Here is a 19,397-nt window from a genome sequence, read left to right as displayed (position 1 = left end):
CCTGGCAAAAAAAACTGTTATATCACTTTCAGGCATGAGATTCCATTTCCAATGTGGATGCTGAAATGTTAGCATTTCCAGGATATTTTTAAGGTGTCTCAGAACAATGCAAAATTATATTCAATGTCTACAATGTTTTACAGTCTTGGATCTTTTCTACAATGCTGGTTTGAAAATAAAGAACACTGTAATATGGAGTCATCCAGAATTGGAACCCAGGGCACTTGAGAACTTGACATTAAATAAGGAATTTCCTCTGCCCAGTCCTCAGTTTCCTCACTGGAAATAGGTGATAGGATGTGCGGTGCGGGTCCTTGCACTGGTAGATTTCTCTGTGTTCACATCTCTACTTTTCAAGGCAATGTTTTGAGACCATGAGGCAGGTGCTGTAACTCCCATTGTCCAGATGAGGAAATGGAGACCCAGAGAGGTGAGGTGACTGGCACAAGGTCATGGGGCTCAGAGTGTCAGGGATAGACATTGATCCCAGGTATATGCCAGAGGACTTCCCCTTTCAGATATGTGTAGAGTGCTTTTTACACACAGGCTACCTGTCCTGGGAGCCAGACAAGGCAGCACTGGACAGATGTTCTCATCCCCTGCAACCCACCCACCCTATTACTCAGGTGAATGCTGGAACAAGGCCCAGAGAGATTATGTGACTGAGAATACAGACCCACAGAACCTCAGGGCTTGGGCACCCTCAGAGTACATCTAGTCCAATCCTGTCCTATGAAATGGGAACACTGAAGACCAGAGAGAGCAGAGGCTGGGCCAAGGTCACTAGTGGAGGCAGTGGCAGAGCTGGGTCAGAAATCTCAGGCAAGTCACTTCCCTTCTCTGAGTCTGTTTCCTAAAGTGTACAAGGAGGGTGTACAGTCTATCTTTAAGGGTGTCATGAGGTAGTGGGCAAAACGCCCTTGGCCCAGGGCCTGATGATGACAAAAACAAGGAGGAGCAGCAGGATGGATGCCCAGGAAGGAAAACAGCCAACCTAATGTCTCAGGAGGCTGGGAGGGCAGTGGCAGGCCTCAGAAACCTAGAGTGGAACCTGCTGTTCAGGGAAGCCATGAGGGGTGGTGATCCTGCAAAATGAAGGGAAATGGGGAGTGTTATGTGCAGGTGGGCGGGAAAGTGGGTATCAGGAGAGATTGCCTAGCAGGTGGGTGTATCACCCCCAGGACACTGCGAGCCCCTGGATGGCCGGGGCAGTTGACAGCAGGGGCCAGTGCATGAATTCTGGTGTCACAGGGTCCCAGGTTCAAGTCCTTGCTCTGCTGCTTCCTGGCTGTGTGACTTGCAGAGAGCATTTTCCCTCTCAGAGCCTCAGTTGGCTGAGACCATGAAATGGGCTTACTGCCCCCACCTCCCGGGCTTGCCCGAGAAATGGAATCATAGGCCCAGACAAGAAATTGCACATGAATATTCAGAACAACTTTATGCATAATGTCAATAACTGGATACAAGTGATGGACAAATGCTCGTCCATCGCCAGGCCTGGGGCAGGAGTGATCAGAGGGAGCAGGCCAGACTGGGAGAAGGCTGTGGGTGCTGTCCACTGCCACAGCAGGGCCTCAGAAAACACTTGCTGACGTGAACTGTGGGCCTTTGTGGTGTGGGGTCTGCGGAAGGCCCCAGCCTTGGGGCGGGAGAGAAGCCTGCCTGGGTCTCCTGTTGGCCCTGTGAGGTGGTGGCCGTCTCCAGGGTGGCCGGCCTGACCCTCCTGCAGGACACGCAGTCCAGTCTACCACCATTTTCCAGGGCATTCCTGCCTCCCTGCTCTCCTCCTCTCTTCCCAGCTGCTCTGAGCGCTGCCCCTGCAGGGTTGGGGGGAGTAGGCCCCTGGTGAGGCCCCACCACGGCAAGGGGACATGAAACGGGGAGCATCCAGCAAGCCTGGTGGCCTGGGGAGGCTGTGTCCTGGCCAGCACCCTGCCTCTGAGGGCTGCTTCCCGTTCCTTTCTAGATGAGCTTCCATATCTCAAGTGCCCTCTGCACACAGTGCTGAAACTCACTCCTGTGGCTTATGGTAAGTACTCCCACCCTGATTCAAGGACAGGCATTTAGAGGCTATGAGCATGGCCCTAGTGCCTACCATTTGCCTACCATTTGCCAAGAAGAGTCCTGCAGGAGGTTTCCTGGGTGGGTGTCCTGCAGGAGGTTTCCTGGGTGGGTGTCCTGCAGGAGGTTTCCTGGGTGGGTGTCCTGCAGGAGGTTTCCTGGGTGGGTGTCCTGCAGGAAGTTCCCTGGGTGGGTGGTGGGGGTGGGAATGATGGTAGTAGGATAACAGGGAAAGAGTAGGATGGCTTCTAAATCTGGGGATGGCGCTGACTTTCTGTGTCTCTGCCAGAGCGCCCAGCACAGAGCACCAAGCTGTGGAAGGGGGATTCCCCAAAGGGGACCAGAGGAAAATTGTAGGTTAGGGCCGTATTGGAGAAAGAGCACAAAGACCAGCCTGGGCAGTTTAGGCTCTTTCTTGGTACATTAGCTATGAAAGGTTCATGAACAGGGGAGGGACAGAATCAAATCTATTCTGGGGTGCAAACAGGGCAGATGACCTACTGAAGCCTGGAGTAAGGTGCAGTCCACAGGGATGAAGCTAAGGGAGCTTCCACAGGCATTAGGCCCCCTCTGTCAGCCCCAAGCCCCAGTGATGCACCCTCCTCCTTCTTCAGGTTCCCTAGAACTCCCACGTGACCTTCCACACTCCTGGTGTTGCCACAACCACACTGTCCTCCAGATAAACTTTGCCTGGCACTGATCGCCCAAGGCAGTGGCCCCAGGACTCTTCCACCTCTTCAGCACCTAACACGTCTTGGAGGATCCGCAGAGCTACATCAATATTACATAGATGAGACTGCTGTCCTGCAGACCTCGAGAGCTGTGGGCAGCCAGAGTTCATCTCTCATCTCCATCCCCATTTACAAATGAGCAACTGAAGCTCACATAACTAAGACTATTAGGGGCAGAGGTGACAGGATGCCCTGTTGGCTGCCTCTTAGGCCTGGTGTCTTCCCCACACATCACACAGCTGTCTAAATTCTCCTCTGTACAGGCGAGTCATGATCTGTACACAGTATGAAGCTGGGGGTGTGGCTGGTGATGCGGGGGAGGTGATACCTCAGGGAAGACCTGTGCCTACCTTGGGGGCTTATGGACAGATGGATTGTTCTTTTCCAAGGCTGCAAAGTGGAGTCCATCTACCTGAATGTGGAAGCCGTGAACACACACCGGGAGAAGCCTGAGGTAGGTGGGGGACTCCATGGCCCAAACTGGCTGTGGACACAGCACACGGTGAAAGCACCTTATCCACAGAAAGGCTGCCCCAACCCCACGAAGCCTGCATGTTTTGCACCAACAGAGGGAGCAACCAGCACCCAGAAATGTGGAAACCACAGCCCAGACCCAAGGCACTATGGAGATACAGGGCTGGGGCAATTCCTGCCAAAAAGGCCTCAGACTGAGATTCCCCCAGGCCTACCTGAGGGTCAGGATCCCAGCCTGGCTGAAAGAGGGGAGCCTGGCAATGAGGACAAGAGGCAGGGGGGAGGTTGGGGCCCTGCACTGCTGTCTCCTTCCTATTGATCCTGCGCTCTCTCCTCAGAATGTGGACATCACCCGGGAACCTGAGGAAGCCCTGGATACTGTCCCTGCCCACTACTGAGCCCTTTCCAAGAAAGTGTCCTCATCGCCTTCCACCTTTAGGAAATGCTATCCTTGCCCTTCCCCTACTCTGCCTTGGCCTCGCTGAGGTACTCCACCGCCAGTGAAGAAGTCTCCGCAACTCCCAAACAAGCCTCACTTACTGGCCGCAACTAAGGAGCTATCTAGCTCTGGATGAAACTTTCTTTCTTAATTCCTATTCTCTGACGAATAAAGACTTACTGCCTACAAGAGGAGAGGAGGAGGTCATGGCGAGGCTTTTCCAATTGTTCTCAAGGTACTGATCCTAATCCTGACCCAGCTCTGCTGCTATGAGGGCATGGAACAGGTAAGGATTTCCTGGAGGGAAAAGTTCTACAGTAGCACCTCCAAAGATGGGGGAGAAGATAGGTGCCTGTGAGCTCCTGTGGGCCTTGTTCCAGCAAGGTGGCTGTGGGCATGACACTTTCATCCTTACACTCAAGAGAAGAATCTGGCACTTGAGCCAAGTGTTCCTTTCTTCTCCAACTCTTGCTGCCATCCTGAGTGATTTCACTGTTTATGTGAATGATCCAACCAATACTCTGGCCTCACAGTCCCCTGACCCCCTCAACTCATCTTCTCTCCTTCAACTACCTACTCCATGGATTTTGGTATCATCTCCCTGGTCTGACTTCTTAAATGCAAGCATCCAACTGTCTGACCACTGCCCACCCACTACCCCAGTCCTTACAACTCTATATCATCCACTGAATCCCTAGCAGTATGCCTCCATACAGTAGGCATATATGTAGTATTTCCTTTTTTTTTTTTTTTTTTTTTTTTTTTTTTTTTTTTTTGAGACAGGGTCTCACTCTGTCACCCAGGCTGAAGTGCAGTGGTGCAATCTCAGCTCACTGCAGCCCCGAACTCCTGGGCTTATGCGATCCTCCCACCCCAGCCTCTGTCACAAGTAGCTGGGACCACAGGTGCACACCACCATGCCCAGCTAATTTTCAATTATTTTGTAGAGACGAGGTCTCACTATGTTATCCAAGCTGGTCTTGAACTCCTGGGCTCAAGTGATCCTCCCATCTTGGCCTCTCCCAAAGTGCTGGGATTACAGACATGAGCCACTGTGCCCAGCCCTGTAGTATTTTTTGAATGAACAATATTTGTCGCTGTACAGCATCAAGAGCAGAGTCCTTTGAATGCTCTATTGTCCCCCAATCTATCCTTAGTGTTCTGTCCCTAACTATGTTGGATACTATGGGCCATCTCTTCAGCCACTCTCCATGCAACTACCATAAGCCAGGTACCAGTGACCCAGTGGTAAAGAGACAGACTCATACACTTGCTGCCTTTGTTCCCTTGTTCTTCCATCACAACCACCCAGCAAGACCTAAACCCTGCATAATCCACCTCTCCGTTTTTTGTTGTTGTTGTCTACTACAGAAGTTGCCGATCCCTGCTTGAAGCAGATCTATATTTATCTGCATCCACAGCCACCCTTAAGTCTGTTCAGTCAGGGTCGTCTTCTCTGGTACCCTATTCCATCCCACCTTCTCGGGGATGGGCTACTTCAGTCAATTCCTGACTCTTCCATATCGATCTCCTGTCCCTATTAGCTTTTGCCCCACAGTCTATACAATATGCCCAAGTTTTCCTCTCCTATCCCAATTAAACCCTCCCTTGTTCTTATGTCCACCCCTAGTGACCTCTGCCCTTCCCTCCATTCTTACACCAGTGATTCAAAATGAATCTATACTTACTGTCCAGAAGCCTCTCCCTTTGCCTTCTGCTCCAGGCTTTCCCTCTCCATATCTTTCCTCAAGCTGTTATCCTCTTGCCTGCCATGCTTTCCCCAGGCCTCTATCCTGCTGAAGTCATATTTGCCTTTGAGCCAAAAGCTGGAGCCCCATTTTCTCCAAAGAGCTATGCTGATCTCCAGCTCTTCTGTGAACCCAAGATGCCACTCCACAACTACCTAAGCACATTAAAAGACAGAAAAAACTCCAATTCATTTTGCAAATTTAATGTAACTCTGATACCAAAATATGACAGCACACAGAAAGCAAACAATAAAGCAGGAACAGCAAACAGATTTTTCCATCACATGACACCCTTAGCTGATTGGCCGTAGGTGCTTTGACTGCTGTGTGGACAAAGATTCCAAGGATGTACTTTGGCTCCATGGGAAGGACTACTGCAATTTATTAGCGGTGTCTGTAAACATGGGGAATAAATCTGAAAACAAAACAAATAGGAACACATTTTAGCACCAAATGCACTGTCTTCTCATAATTCCTTCATTGCCCTCACCTTTCCACCCCACTCTCCTGCCTTAGTGTTTCTTATAACATCTCCCAGCTCTTATACCCATCCCTGTGGGTCCTGGCTATGGAAATATTGCAGTTACCTGAAACCTCACTAGCCATAGGAGAAGCCACAGGCACCAAGACTGGTGGCTCCACTGCCGAAGCCAGCACTGGTGCTTGGTCCACCACCAAAGCCAGCACCAGTGTTTGGTCCACCGCCGAAGCCAGCTCCTGTGCTCGGTCCACCGCTGAAGCCACTGATGCTTGGTCCACTGCAGAAGCCAACACCAGTGCTTGGTCCACCACTGAAGCCAACAATAGAACTGGGTCCACTATGGAAGCCCGTGCTGGTGCTGGGTTCGCCAATAAAGCCAGTGCTGGTGTTGGAACCACTGCCAAAGCCAATGATGGTACTCAGTCCTCTGTCGAAGCTGGCATTAGGCCTACTGCCAAAGCCATCGCTGGTGCTGAGGCCACCGCTAAAGCCAGCACCGGTGCCAAGTGTGCTGCCAAAACTAGCATTGGTGCCCAGTCCACCACCAAAGCCATCACTAGTGACCAGTCCACCACCAAAGCCAGCACCGGTGCCCAGTCCGCCACTGAAGCCAGCGCTGGTGCCCAGTCCACCACCAAAGCCAGTGCTGGTGCCTGGTCCTCCACTGAAGCCAGCGCTGGTACCTAGCCCACCATCAAAGCCAGAACTGGTGCTTAGATCACCACTGAAGCCAGCACTGGTGCCTAGGCCACCACCAAAGCCAGCACTGGTGTTCAGTCCACCACCAAATCCAGCACTGGTGCTTAACCCGTTGCCAAAGCTGAAACCGGTACTGGTACTGGGTCCATCACCAAAACTAGGGCTGGTGGCACCACTAAAGCAGGCACTGGTGCTAGGAGGGCCACCAAAGCATAGGTTTGTATTAGATGCACTGCCAAAGCAGAGGCTGGTGCTGGGAGCTCCACCAAAACAGAGGCTGGTGCTATGAGCACCACCAAAGCTGACACTGGTGCTGGGAGCAGCACCAAAGCCAATGCTGTTGTTGGGAGTACCACCGAAGTCAGTAGTGGTACTAAGTGCCCCACCGAAGCCAGCACTGGTGTTAAATGCACCGCCAAAGCCAGGGTTGGTGCTGGGTACACCACTGAAGCCAGCACTGGTGCCGACAGCACCACTGAAGCCGGCACTGGTGCTGATGGCACAGCCAAAGCTGGCATTGGTGTTGAGTGCACCACTAAAGCCAGCACTGGTGCTGGGAGAGCCACCAAAACAGACGCTGGTGCTTAGTGTACCACCAAAGTCAGTGCTGGTGCTGACAGCACCACCAAAACCAGCACTGGTGTTGAGCGCACTGCCAAAGCTGACACTGGTGCCAGGAGAGCCACCAAAGCAGACACTGGTGCTTAGTGTACTGCCAAAGTCAGCACTGGTGCTCATAGCACCACCAAAACCAGCACTGGTATTGAGCGCACTGCCAAAGCTGGCACTGGTGTTGAGAGCACCACCAAAGCCAGCACCAGTGCTGGGAGAGCCATCAAAGCAGATGCTTGTACTTAGTGTACCACCGCAATTGGCACTGGTGCTGGAAGGGCCACCAAAGGAGACACTGGTGCTGAGTGTGCCTCCAAAGCCAGTGCTGGTGCAGGGAGAGCCACCAAAGCAGATACTGGTACTGAGTGTACCACCAAAGCTACCACTGGAGCTGGGAGAGCCACCAAAGCAGACACTGGTGCTGAGTGTGCCTCCAAAGCCAGTGCTGGTGCTAAGCGCACTACTGAAGACTGTGTTCGTTGTGGGTGCACTGCCAAAGCTGGTGCTGGTGCTGAGTACACTACTAAAGCCAGCCGTGGTGCTGAGTGTGCCTCCAAAGCCAGAGCTGGCTGCACCACTGAAAGTGGCACTGGTGTTGAGTGGGCCACTAAAACTAGAGCTGACTCCACCACTAAAGCTGGCACTGGTACAAGGCGTGCCACCAAAGCTAATGCTGGCTTCACTGCTGAAACTAGTGCTGGTGCTGGGTGCACCACCAAAGCTAATGCTGGCTGCACTGCTGAAGCTGGAGCTAGTGCTCAGTGTGCCACCAAAGCTAATGCTGGCTGTATTGCTGAAGCTGGCACTGGAGCTGGGTGCACCACCAAAGGTAATGCCAGGTCCACCACTGGAGCTGGGTGCACCATTGAAGCTAATACTAGCACCGTCGCTGAAGCCAGCCCTGGTACCAGCTCCTCTGCTGAAGTTGACGCTGGTGCTGGCATCTGCATTTTCTTGGGCTCTGGCCTCAATTTCAAATGAAAATCTGCTCCAGGCCTGAGCATCATCGCCTAACTCTTCCCTTGTTAGGCAGTCGATATCCATGTCATCCCAATTCCAGGGCCCAGCCACAGCTTCCTCTCCAATCCCCATTTGGGCTCTTGCCTCAGCCCTGGCTTCAGCCTCAGCCACAGCCACAGCTGCAGCTTGGACTTCCATCTCCACTGCCTCGCGGTACTGCACAGCCCAGTCCTTGGGGTCTTTTTTCTGCACCTGAAATGGGGATGATAATCATAATAAGAAAATAACCCTAGTAATCACATATTAATCTATGGGCTTTGTATTGAACTAGTAGCCATACTTTTTAAAAATTCTTAGTTATTGGGGCTCTGTCATGGGTCAGTTCTGAAATCATTTCAGCTCTGACGATTTACATGCTATATGACCTTGGACAAGTTACTTAACCTCACTTAGCCTAAGTGTCTTCATTTATAATTACAGGAAATAAAAGAGTATATATGTTATGAACTGAAGTGTTGTGCCTGTCCCCAAATTTGTACGTTGAATCCCTAACACCCAGTGTGATTGTATTTGGAGATAGGGCCTTTACAGAAGTAATTAAGGTTAAATGAGGCCATAAGGGTGGGGTCCTGATCAATAGGATTAGTGTCCTTATAAGAAGTGACACCAGAAAGCTTGCTCTCTTCTCTCTCACACACAAAGCCATGTGAGGACACAGCAAGAAGGCAGCCATCTGCAAGCCAAGAAGAGAGCCTTCACCAGGAACTGACCCTAGTGGACCCTAACCTGGGATTCTCACCCTCAAGAACTATGAGAAAATAAATTTGTTTTTTAATCCACCCAGTCTATGGTATTTTGTTATGGCAGCCCATGCAGATTAATACAAAGTATGAAGAATCAATGAGATGATGTAAACTAGATATCTAGCAGCACCCTAGGACATAAAGGAGGTTCCACATGTTTATATATGAGCTCCAGGCTGCTCTGTACCTGCCCATCCCTGTGCATTGCTTGCCCCAGCCAAGGGTATCCCATTGCCTTAATATGCCAAGCTCCGGCAGCTCTCCTATTACCTTGCATGCAAACTTGAGGACTTTCATCTTGCTAGTCTCATGGTAGGAGCGCAAGCCCCAGAAGAACTCATATTCAGGTGGTCTGCTGTTAGGGACCCTCTTGTACTCCAGGTACCTTGGAAAAAGGAAATGAAACTTGTTTCTAACCAAGCAAGCCTGCTGTCTTAAGCACTAGACACCAGGTGGCCACCTCCTCCAAAGAAATACAAACAGCCCCTGGAGAAGGATTTCTAAGACCCTCCAGCCCCACACTCACTACCAAACACAGTTCATGGTCTTGGCCTCCAATACTGAGCCATTTTCCACTGGCCCTGTACAAAGCAGTCCCTTGGGCTTCTCCAGGGGAGACATGTATAGGGCATGATGTCACAGGAAGGCCAAAGTATCATGCCACCTGTGAGGAGTAAGCCCAAATTCCTGTTGGGTGTGTTGTAAACAGAGGAGCCATTCTTAAGGCCCTCTGCTCTGAGCGCACCCCACTGCAAGGGCCTTGTGTTGAGTCTGGCCCAGTCCTGGAAAGGTCTGCCCGTGGGAATTTTAGACAGTATCAGTTCTAGAACACAGGATGCCCATCCCTCTAGAGCTAGTGTAAGAAAGGCACTAAGCACTTTCTGAATAAGATCAGTATACCCAGAACACTTCAGGGCCAGACAAAGCCCCAAACACCACTTACTTCTGCTTCACAAACTCGTCTGTGATGAGCTTCCTCACTTCCCCAAAGAGTGAATGCCTCACCCTGACAATGGGAAAAATAACCCATGAACACAGATCAGAACTGCCCAGATGAGGGCAGAGGCATTTCCCAACATGGAAGAGACCTCTCTAGCACATGGGGCAGTCTCAATGAAGCGAAGAAAGTAGTGAGCACATGGCCACTAGAAGCAAGCAGTTAAGACCAGATGCCTCTTTGTCAGGGATCCCTGAAGGTCTATCTAACATCTCAGCTTAGAACAGACAGAGGACATACAGGAGAGAGCCAGCAGAGAGTTCAGGACCATTTGCCCATCATCCACCCAGGTCAGAACCCTGGGCCCTCTACCCAGTCCAGCACCCCACCCGCTCCACCAGACCACCAGACTGATGCAATCCTAGGACCGTCCTCTCTTGCCAAAGGACAATACGGACAGCAAGCGCTGAGAAGCCCAATCATACCCAGGGTGCAGCCCCAACTTGCGAAGCACCTCCCAGATGACAGCTGCAAGGGGAGGCAAGAGGAGACAGGGACAGAAATTGAACACATGGAATCTAGACCATGGCCGCCCATTCAGCTGCATGCCCAGCCACTCACCCTCACTGGCCTTGTTGCCATTCATAAAAATGACACTCAGAATCACCATGAGGAGACCCAGCTTGGGTGTGTCCTTGGTCCTAAGGGAATAACAGGACAGAAAGAAGGTTTATGTTCAGCAGCCATCCGCAAAAGACACACCAGTCAGCTTACTAGGCTAGCCTCTTCCAGATGCCTCAGATACAGAATTCTGCCCAGTCTCTGCTGCCAGCTCTATGCCACCCTGGGCAAGGCACTTAGACTTGCAAGCCTTGGTCTATTATTCAGTAAAATGGGAAAATCATATTCTCCCTTCCTCAGGTTGCCAAGAAGACAGAAGAATGGCTGTCAACCTGGTACAACACAAGCACTCAGTCCATGTGAATCCCTTCTTTCTCTCCCAGAACCTTCAGCCCCACTGATACTCCTGCGCTTCATGCATCCTGATCCACCCACACCAGGAAGCCCTCCTTGAGAACCACTCTGCCAAAGCCAGGCCAGGCACTCAGTAGGAAGAGGCAAGCAATGACAGGCCTGCTTTCCTGAGAAGCTTCTACAGAGACAGCAAACCTGACAGCAAGAATGTCCCACCCTAGGCTCCTACACCCATCAGTCATAATCAGGTGCCACTCCTGTGAGCAGGGCTCCAACTATGTGCAGGTGCTGAGACGGGGCTTTTGAGACTCTGTTTTTCCTGACTCCCTAAAAGGATGGGGGAAGTAGGACAAAGAAGGGGTAGCAGCACAGAAAAAAGCAAAAGCTCCCTTCCCACTCCAGCCCTTTCCCAGCTTACGTTCCCAGTATGCCTGCAGAGGATTCCCGAGTGCTGATGAGAATATACAAGCTACTTTGCTTATCAATTTCTTTCAGATTGACTCGAAACATCTGCCAAGTAAAAGAATAGCCTGTGAGATCACAAAATTCAGCTTGGGTATCAGTGAACTTTCTGGGCATCCTAAAACTCCCAGTGTACTTAGGGGGTTTGCATGTGTAAGAAACCAGTGAGATAATGCACATAAAGCACACAGCCAAGTGCCTGGCACGCAGTAAACACACAGCAAATGTACTATTGTCATCAACATCATCTTTGTGATGAGCAGGAATCTAAGGAGACAGAGAATGGGGATACAAGGGAGAGGTGAGATCTGAAATACATGCAGAATGTGTCAAACCATGGATAGAAGCTGAGACTAAGTTGAGTGGCTTATGTCCTTGCCATGCTTTCATCACTGACATGCTGTGTGACCCATGGCAAGTCTACACCTCTCCCTAGGCCACTGTCTGCCCATTCACACAGTAATGGGGCTGGATTAGCATGTCTCTGTGATTCTCTCCAAAAGAGACATATATATCTTTGCTCAATTCAAAGCTTCCCCATTGCGCCCATCCGCCGGCACTGCCCCTTCACCTTCTCCAGAGCGTAGCTTGCTCGTTCAATGATTTCTGGGAAATATTCATCATATTCTTGGATGACATCCCTCAGCATGTCTGTAGAAAAGGAGAGGTGAGAGTAGCTGAGCTTAGCGGGGGCCACAGAGCTGCAGCCCTTTTGCCAGTCCTGTTGGGTCAGTGCAACCAGAGACCTGAAGTGAGTTAATGGAAGATGCCAGCCATGGCAGAGTGTGAGGAGGGCAGGTATGGAGATATGAGAGAACAAAGAGGCCATAAAGTGTTACTACCAGACTATGGGAGAAGAGGGGAGTGGAGAGGAGAGCTCAAGGAGGAGGGTTGGTAGGACACTACCTGAGCGCTTGATGGGGATCTTTGTCTGGTCCTTAACCAACAGGTATTTCACCAACTTATTAGCCTGGGAGGAGAGGAATAGATTGAGAGATCTTAACATGCTTGCAGAAAACTCGGGAGGTGGCAGAGCAGAGGGCAGGTGAAGAAGAGAAGAGACTAGACAGTATTGGATTCTTACCCTTTCTTGTAAAATGGCCACATCTCGCGGTGGCGCAGGCCTCCGGCCCCATGGGATCCGCCTGTAATTATTGCCACTTCTCTCATCCCCATTCAGATGCTTGGACTTCATCATCAGAAAGAAGGAAGGTCCAGAGTCACCAGGTGAAAGAGATGGCTCTGGCTCCTCACCTTGCCTGCTCCAGACAGAAAGTCTCTCTAACCCCCTCCCTCAGCCTTGCTGTAGTGGAGCCTGATCCTGACCTTGCCATTGGCCACCCTAAGTCCTGAGCTTATCTTTCACTGTCTTCCAGGAAGGAGTTTCATTCCTCTGTCAGGCTAGGAACAACTCAAGATAAGAGCCTAAGGGTCTTTCTCTTCCTTTGGCTACCACCAATTATGCTGGCTGGTATCTCTTGGACAAGTCACTTCATTTCTCTGGGACTCAGTTTTCTTATGTGTAAAACTGGGACCTATGATCCCTTGTTGGTAAGAGTTACTTTCAAGACATTCAGACATACCTTGTGTAAATGTCCCCAACACAAAGCCTGGCACATGGCAACTACTATTTAAATACAAGTAGAATTACATACAGGTTGTAGCTGAGCGTATGGATGTCTTATTTCCTCACCAATCTGTGAACTATTAGGGGGCAGAAACTATGTCACCTTCTTCTCAGCATCTTCCACAGCCTATCTGAACACAGGGACTAGCTCAAAGTTAAACTTTTATAGAAGAAATGAACAAACCAGAAGGGTAGAAATGGAAAAGAAGCACAAAGTTAAGGATGGTAATGTCAGAGATCTCACCTTTCGGTTTCTCTTGCCCCGGGTCCTGGTTGTGGGCTCCAGACTCAACTGAGCCAGATAGTCATCTGCCAGGGCCTGGACAGCAGCAGCAACCTGAGTCTCAAGGGCACTTACGTTGGTCTGAGCAGAGGCCATCTTGGCCTGGGCCCCTTGGTCAGCATTTGGAGTCTGGCTTTCAGTTGCCCGAGCCTTAGTGGAAGCCTTCCGAGCCCTAGACCCTCTCTTGACCCGCAGGGTGGCTGCCAGGGCCTGGTTTGTGACCATTTGAGTGGCAAGTAGGGCCTCAGAAATCTCAGAGACAGAATTTGGGCCCCTACTGGCAGCCTTCTTGCCCTTGGATTTTTTGGGCCTGATAGCTATTACTGAGGCCTCAATCTGCCTGGTAGCTGTCTCAGTGACATTTGCAGCCTGTATATGCTCAGTGTCAGTATTTATAACCTTAGCAATTATCTTCCTGGCTTTGGAGGCTTTCTTGGTTCGGATGGAGGCTGCTGTGGTGTGGATACTGGCTGTCTCATTGGTAATTTGGCCTTGGGTGGTAGCTGTATGGGTGGCAGTTGGAGCCAGTGAAACCTCGGTGGCACTAGCTATGGCCTTATTCGCAGCCTTCTTAGCCTTGGAAGCTTTCTTAGGCTTGATAGAGGTTATCAAGGTCTGGGAACTGGCTGACTCATTGGCAATTGAAGCGTGAATATTCTGTGAGATGACTGGTAGGTTTAGGACCTGCAAGGGTGACTTGAGCTGTGTAGCGCCACCCTCACGGCCAGTTGGGGATTGGGAGCCTTGCGCTGCCTTGGCAGTAACTCTCTTCATCTTGTTGGCTTTCTTAGGCTGAGCAGTGACTGAAGAAACCTGAGTATTGGTTACCTCAGTGGTAGGTGAAGCCTGACTGATCTGGGTAATGACTGGCAGGTTTAAAGCCTGCAAAGTTATTTTGGGCTTGTTGGTGGCAATCTCATTGGCAGTTGGGACTGGAGGGGCAGCAGGTGCAGCCTTAGTAATAGCCTTTATAGGGGCCTTCTTGGTCTTGCTTTTCTTAGGCCGGCTGACAACTGGTGGGTCCACGGCCAGGGAGTCCTTGGTTGCCGCCAACAGGGTATGCATCAGCAAGACACTGTCCTCTTCTGTAGTCTCAGTCTGTATATCTGGAGGCAAGGGAAGCCCCAGGCTCCCAGGGGGAGGCAGAGGGCCCTACACACTTAGGATTATGATCCTCTGGGCCATCTGGCCTCCCTAAAGCCCACCCCTTTCCACAAACGCCTTCCCTTCCTCTGAGCAGTGGTTAATTGAAATGGGGTGAGGGAAGGGGTAGGGATCAAGGAAGGAATAGAGTCAGGCAGGTTTTCCTCTCCTCCCCTTCACCACGTAAGGGAGGACTGAGATGAGTTAGGCAGGGAATTATGAAACTACACAGTGGAAGGGGTCTGAAGAGCAGTAAGTGAACTCAGGACGGGGCAGGTGGCCAAGAGAGAATGCAGAGAGGCCTCACCTGAAATGGAGGCACCCTATATCCGTAGTCATTTCTCCTATCCATCTTTCTGGGAGGCCGAGTAACAGCTGAGTCTGAGGGGAATGGGCCTGAATTAGAGAATGAGAGGGAGGGGGAGATTCATCAGACATCTCACCTATCCTTACTTAGGAGAGTCTCATGTAACCTTGGGCCCTAATCCCTTCAACTCCTGGGTTTTCATACCTAAAAAACCCAGGCCATCTGGTTTCCGTTTTGCCTCCAAGAGGGTCAGTTCTACGACCCCGCCCCTTTACACGCCCCCTCCGCAACTCGATAGTGCGCAGGCGCACCGACTAGAGGCACCCTCACCCCCTTAGGCCCACCGCTCTCCCAAAAGAACCGGTTCTTCAAGGCCCTCCGCGCGCATGCGCCTTGGTAAACCGGACAGTTTCTAACCCGCTCAATCCCACATCTGCCCTCTGCTCTCAGAGCAACAGAACATCTTGGCGCCACCCCTGACTCACTCTTCTAACTGCATCACATCTCGATCCAACCCTTCCCCCAACACCAGCCCCTCCCTCCCGTACCGCAGTACCACTCCCCACCGCAGTACCACTCCCCACCGCAGTACCACTCCCCACCGCAGTACCACTCCCCACCGCAGTACCACTCCCCTCCGCAGTACCACTCCGCACCGCACCTACCCCAACACAACCCATCTCTCCTCTACTGTACTGCTACACACCGCCCCTTCCCAATACACACCCCTCCCTCCGCTCTGCAGCATTTCTCTGCACCTTCCCTTCCTTTAATAAGCCCCCTCCCTCCGCTCTGCGGTACGTCTCTGCACCACCCCTTCCCCAACCAACGCCACTCCCTTCTCTTTCCACGTCCGCAAGTGTGCGGCTCCGCCCTTTCTGCAACATGAATACCCCACCCCCAAATCCAACTGTGTGAACCTTCTGTGTATTCCTGTTCTCAAGCCTTACCAGGTCCTGTCTCTTCCCTTTCAAACCGGAACCAACCAGGTCATATCCCCTTCTTTCTCCAGTCTGAATCTGGTCCTTTCCGTTGCTCAAAAGGGATGCTGCCCACTCCTTTCTCTGGGTCCCGATCCCTCCATTCTGTGGCCCAAACAGGGTCCTGCCCCCTTTCTCCAGCCTAAACGGAGTCCTGCCATCTCCTATCTCCCTCCGGAACTGTGTGTATCTTCCTCCCCTCTTGCTACCGTCTGAAGGATTTCTCGATCCTTCCTTTCTGCGGTCCCAACTAGGTATCCCTCCCTTCCACGGCCCGAACCGAGTCCAGATCTTTCCTTTCTGTGGCTCAAAGGGGATTCTGCCTCCTACTTTCTTCCATGCGACCTGGGTCCAGGCACCGCTAAAGGCGACTTTGATGCGGTTAGGTCCCGAACCCCCAGCAGGTTTTCTTCAAACCTTAGGGGCGTGTGGAGTCAGGCACGTCGAAACCGCAGCCAGGAAGTCCCCACAGGGTCTTCACTAAAGCCAGGCACCTCAGCTCACCTCGTCTTCTTGAATCCAGAAGGCGTCTGCTCTCTCCAAGCCTCTCCTTACGTCTGAGCCTATCCCCCTCCCTGGCCGGAAGTGGTCCTGCCTCTTTCCGCCTCCAGAGGGGGTCTCCGTTCCTGCCTGTCAGTCTCCTCCCCTCCATACCTACTTTCAGCTTTCCATTTTCCTCAATGTAGCTCCCTTTTTCTGCTTAAGACCCCTATTCAGTTATCACTCCCTCTTATTCTCCATTTGACTTCTCTGTTCCCCACTCTGTATCTCTGTTCCTATTTGATTCTCCTGTTTTCCCTGGGAGGAATGTGCTTCTCGGAACTCCCACACCAACTCTTCCTACAGACCCTCTATCCCAACACTATTTACATAGTGTTGTTATACCTTGTGTCTATGTCTCTCTTTGCTAGAGCTGCTCTGGAGCAGGGGACTAGGTCATGTTCATTTGTGTCTTTCAAGTATTACCAGATTAAAACATTTAGAGGTTCTAAACACTAAAAGATAAGGTGCCCGCACATCATATGCAATTCAGAATAAAAACAGTAATGTATAAAACTCCATGAAAAGTTTTTATTGATCTCACAATGACTATATTGATGCTTTAAAAGTATCAACTTGTACTTAGACTGTCTCTTGTGACATGGTGCACTGTTCCCCCATGCAGAAAACAATTCGTGGCATTTATTTATTCATTCAATCATTCAAAAGAGAGCAAGGATAACTATACTTATGTCAAATAAAATAGGCTTAAAGTCAAAAATAATAAAAGATCAATGATATATTATATAATTATATAATGATGATGAGATCAATTCATCATGAATATCTAAGAATTATAAATATATTTAATATATGCACCCAACATAGAAGCACCTAAATATATAAAACAAATATTAATAGACCTGAAGGGAGTAGTAGACTGCAATACAATAGTGGTAGGAGACTTCGAGACCCCATTTTCAACAATTCACAGATCAGCCAGACAGAAAATCGATAGGGAAACATTGAACTTGAACTACACTTTAGACAAAAAGGACCTACAGAATATTTTATCCAATAGAATATACATTATTATCAAGCACAGATAGAAAATTCTCCAGGATAGATCATAAGTTAGGCCAAAAACAAGTCTTAACAAATTTAAGAATATTGAAATCACATCAAGTAATACATGCACAGTGGTATGGAACTAGAAATCATTAATGATAAGAATTGTGGAACTTTCATAAATGTATGGACATTAAACAACATACTCCAGAATAACCAATATGTCAAGGAAGAAATTAAAGGGAAATTTTAAAATATCTTGAGACAAGTGAAAATCTATACACAACATACTAAAACTTATGGAATGCAGCAAAAGCACTTCTAAGAAGGAAGTTTACAGCAATAAATACATACATCAAAAAGAAAAAAGATCCCAAACAATCTAGCGTCACACCTCAAGGAACTGGAAGAAGAAGAACAAATAAGCTCAAAATTAGTAGAATAAAGGAAATAATAAAGACCAGAGCAGAGGTAAATGAAATAGAGATTAGAGAAACAATAGGAAAAAAATCAGTGAAACCAAGAGTTGGTTTTATGAAAAGATAACATTGACAAGCCTTTAGCTAGATCAACTAAGAAAAAACAAGAGAAGACTCAAAATCAGAAATGAAAGAGGAGACATTACAATTAATACCACAGAAAAGCAAAAGATTATATTATATTATATTATGTATATTACATATAGTATAGTACATATAATATATATACTATACTATATAGAAGATATATAACATATGTTCTATATATAGAAGATATATAACATATATGTTCTATATATAGAAGATATATAACATATATTCTTCTATATATAACATATCTTCTATATATAGGATATATAACATATATTCTATATATATAGAAGATATATAACATATATTCTATATATATAGAAGATATATAATATATATTCTATATAGTATGAGATATATAATATATATTCTATGTAGTATAAGATATAAAATATATTCTATATTATAAATTTTATATAAAATTTATATATTATAAATAATATATTATATAATACATGATATAATATATGTAAATATGTCTGTATATTTATATATAAATACGTATATAATTATTCTAATATATAATGACCTTTAAGATCCTTCCTTTCTGCGATCCCAACTAGGTCTGCATCCCTCCCTTCCACGGCCCGAACCGAGTCCAGATCTTTCCTTTCTGTGGCCCAAAGAGGATTCTGCCTCCTACTTTCTTCCATGCGAACTGGGTCCAGGCACCGCTAAAGGCGACTTTGATGCGGTTAGGTCCCGAACCCCCAACAGCTTTTCTTCAAACCTTAGGGGCATGTGGAGTCAGGCACGTCGAAACCGCAGCAAGGAAGCCCCCACAGGGTCTTCACTAAAGCCAGGCACCTCAGCTCACCTCGTCTTCTTGAATCCAGAAGGCATCTGCTCTCTCCAAGCCTCTCCTTATGTCTGATCTCATGCAATGATCTCATGCAGTGGGAAAAGAGAATCAATTAAATCTGCACATAACAACATGGATAGTTATCAACATAATGTTGAAAAGAGAAGCGAGAAATAGAATGAAATTTAAAATACAGCACTCTTAGCAGTTCCCACTCTGCTATGGCAATATAAACCCCCTACAGGCACCACCACATTCATTAATTATACCTATAAACTCTGGTCAAAATTTTTTAAAGAAAAGAAAACTTGCTTAAGCACTCCGCAAAGTAACTAAAACCAGACAGATTGTGGAAGAGAGTTAAAACATAGAGAAGTGACCTGCATAAGGGTAAGTGGTCCAGGGTTTTTTTTTTCCTCCTTGCCATGAGTGTATCCCACTCACAGACTGGAGCAGAGCATATGACTAAAACTGTGAGGGATTCTCTGCCATCTTTCTGGTCAAAGGAAGCACAAAAAAAAACTTGGGTAGGATGTAGTATGAACAAGAAATCTCAGAAGGAAAAGAGATAGAGAAAATATCCCCATATATGTGTATGAAACCACACAATTCTCGCCCCAACCATTAAACAATGCATGTTCAAGAATTAACCAAACAAGTATTTTAAAGGCTTACGGAACTGAGCAGAGAGTTAAATCACCTACATAAGTCTCAGCCTCATACATGCATATGTGTGTATATATATATATATATGTA

General features: G+C 48.7%; 2 protein-coding genes and 1 non-coding gene across 46 annotated transcripts in view; 1 reads left to right on the top strand and 2 right to left on the bottom strand.

The window, feature by feature from the left end:
* Window positions 1-3,894, top strand: part of PFKFB1 (6-phosphofructo-2-kinase/fructose-2,6-biphosphatase 1) — a 54,632-nt gene extending 50,738 nt beyond the window's left edge. For 6 of the 7 annotated variants that reach the window (XM_077989134.1, XM_077989133.1, XM_015127530.3 and 3 more), the window contains 3 exons: window positions 1,967-2,029; window positions 3,182-3,246; window positions 3,605-3,894. In XM_077989134.1, coding sequence (XP_077845260.1) covers window positions 1,967-2,029; window positions 3,182-3,246; window positions 3,605-3,664 — 188 coding nt within the window. In that variant the 3' untranslated portion in view covers window positions 3,665-3,894. Of the gene's footprint in view, window positions 1-1,966; window positions 2,030-3,181; window positions 3,279-3,543 lie in introns of all 7 variants that reach the window. The other variant, XM_077989132.1, reaches the window with a different exon arrangement.
* A 1,750-nt stretch (window positions 3,895-5,644) lies between these two features.
* TRO (trophinin) lies at window positions 5,645-16,281 on the bottom strand. Of its 38 annotated transcripts, none has more exons than XM_077989098.1 (13): window positions 15,469-16,281; window positions 14,743-14,831; window positions 13,254-14,444; window positions 12,467-12,571; window positions 12,289-12,352; window positions 11,954-12,033; window positions 11,339-11,430; window positions 10,567-10,646; window positions 10,431-10,473; window positions 9,952-10,014; window positions 9,279-9,393; window positions 6,041-8,457; window positions 5,645-5,868 (listed from the first exon to the last, which is right to left on the bottom strand). In XM_077989098.1, exons 1-12 carry the CDS (start codon window positions 15,488-15,490, stop codon window positions 6,052-6,054), a joined length of 4,350 nt encoding a protein of 1,449 aa, XP_077845224.1. In that variant the 5' UTR covers window positions 15,491-16,281; the 3' UTR covers window positions 5,645-5,868; window positions 6,041-6,051. The 38 variants fall into 38 exon arrangements, with proteins under 38 accessions (XP_077845224.1, XP_077845246.1, XP_077845231.1 ...); XM_077989120.1 differs by having other exon boundaries at window positions 8,350-8,457; XM_077989105.1 differs by having other exon boundaries at window positions 13,254-14,398.
* On the bottom strand, window positions 9,628-9,756 carry LOC114675249 (small nucleolar RNA SNORA11). The gene has a single exon (XR_003726335.1). It is a non-coding gene; the product is annotated as a small nucleolar RNA SNORA11 (small nucleolar RNA).
* Window positions 16,282-19,397: the final 3,116 nt, after the last annotated feature.

Source organism: Macaca mulatta, chromosome X (genome assembly GCF_049350105.2).
Source record: "Macaca mulatta isolate MMU2019108-1 chromosome X, T2T-MMU8v2.0, whole genome shotgun sequence".
Lineage (NCBI taxonomy): Eukaryota > Metazoa > Chordata > Mammalia > Primates > Cercopithecidae > Macaca > Macaca mulatta.
The sequence above is the reverse complement of the archived record's forward strand: the minus strand, read 5'-3'. Positions and strand labels throughout refer to the sequence as shown.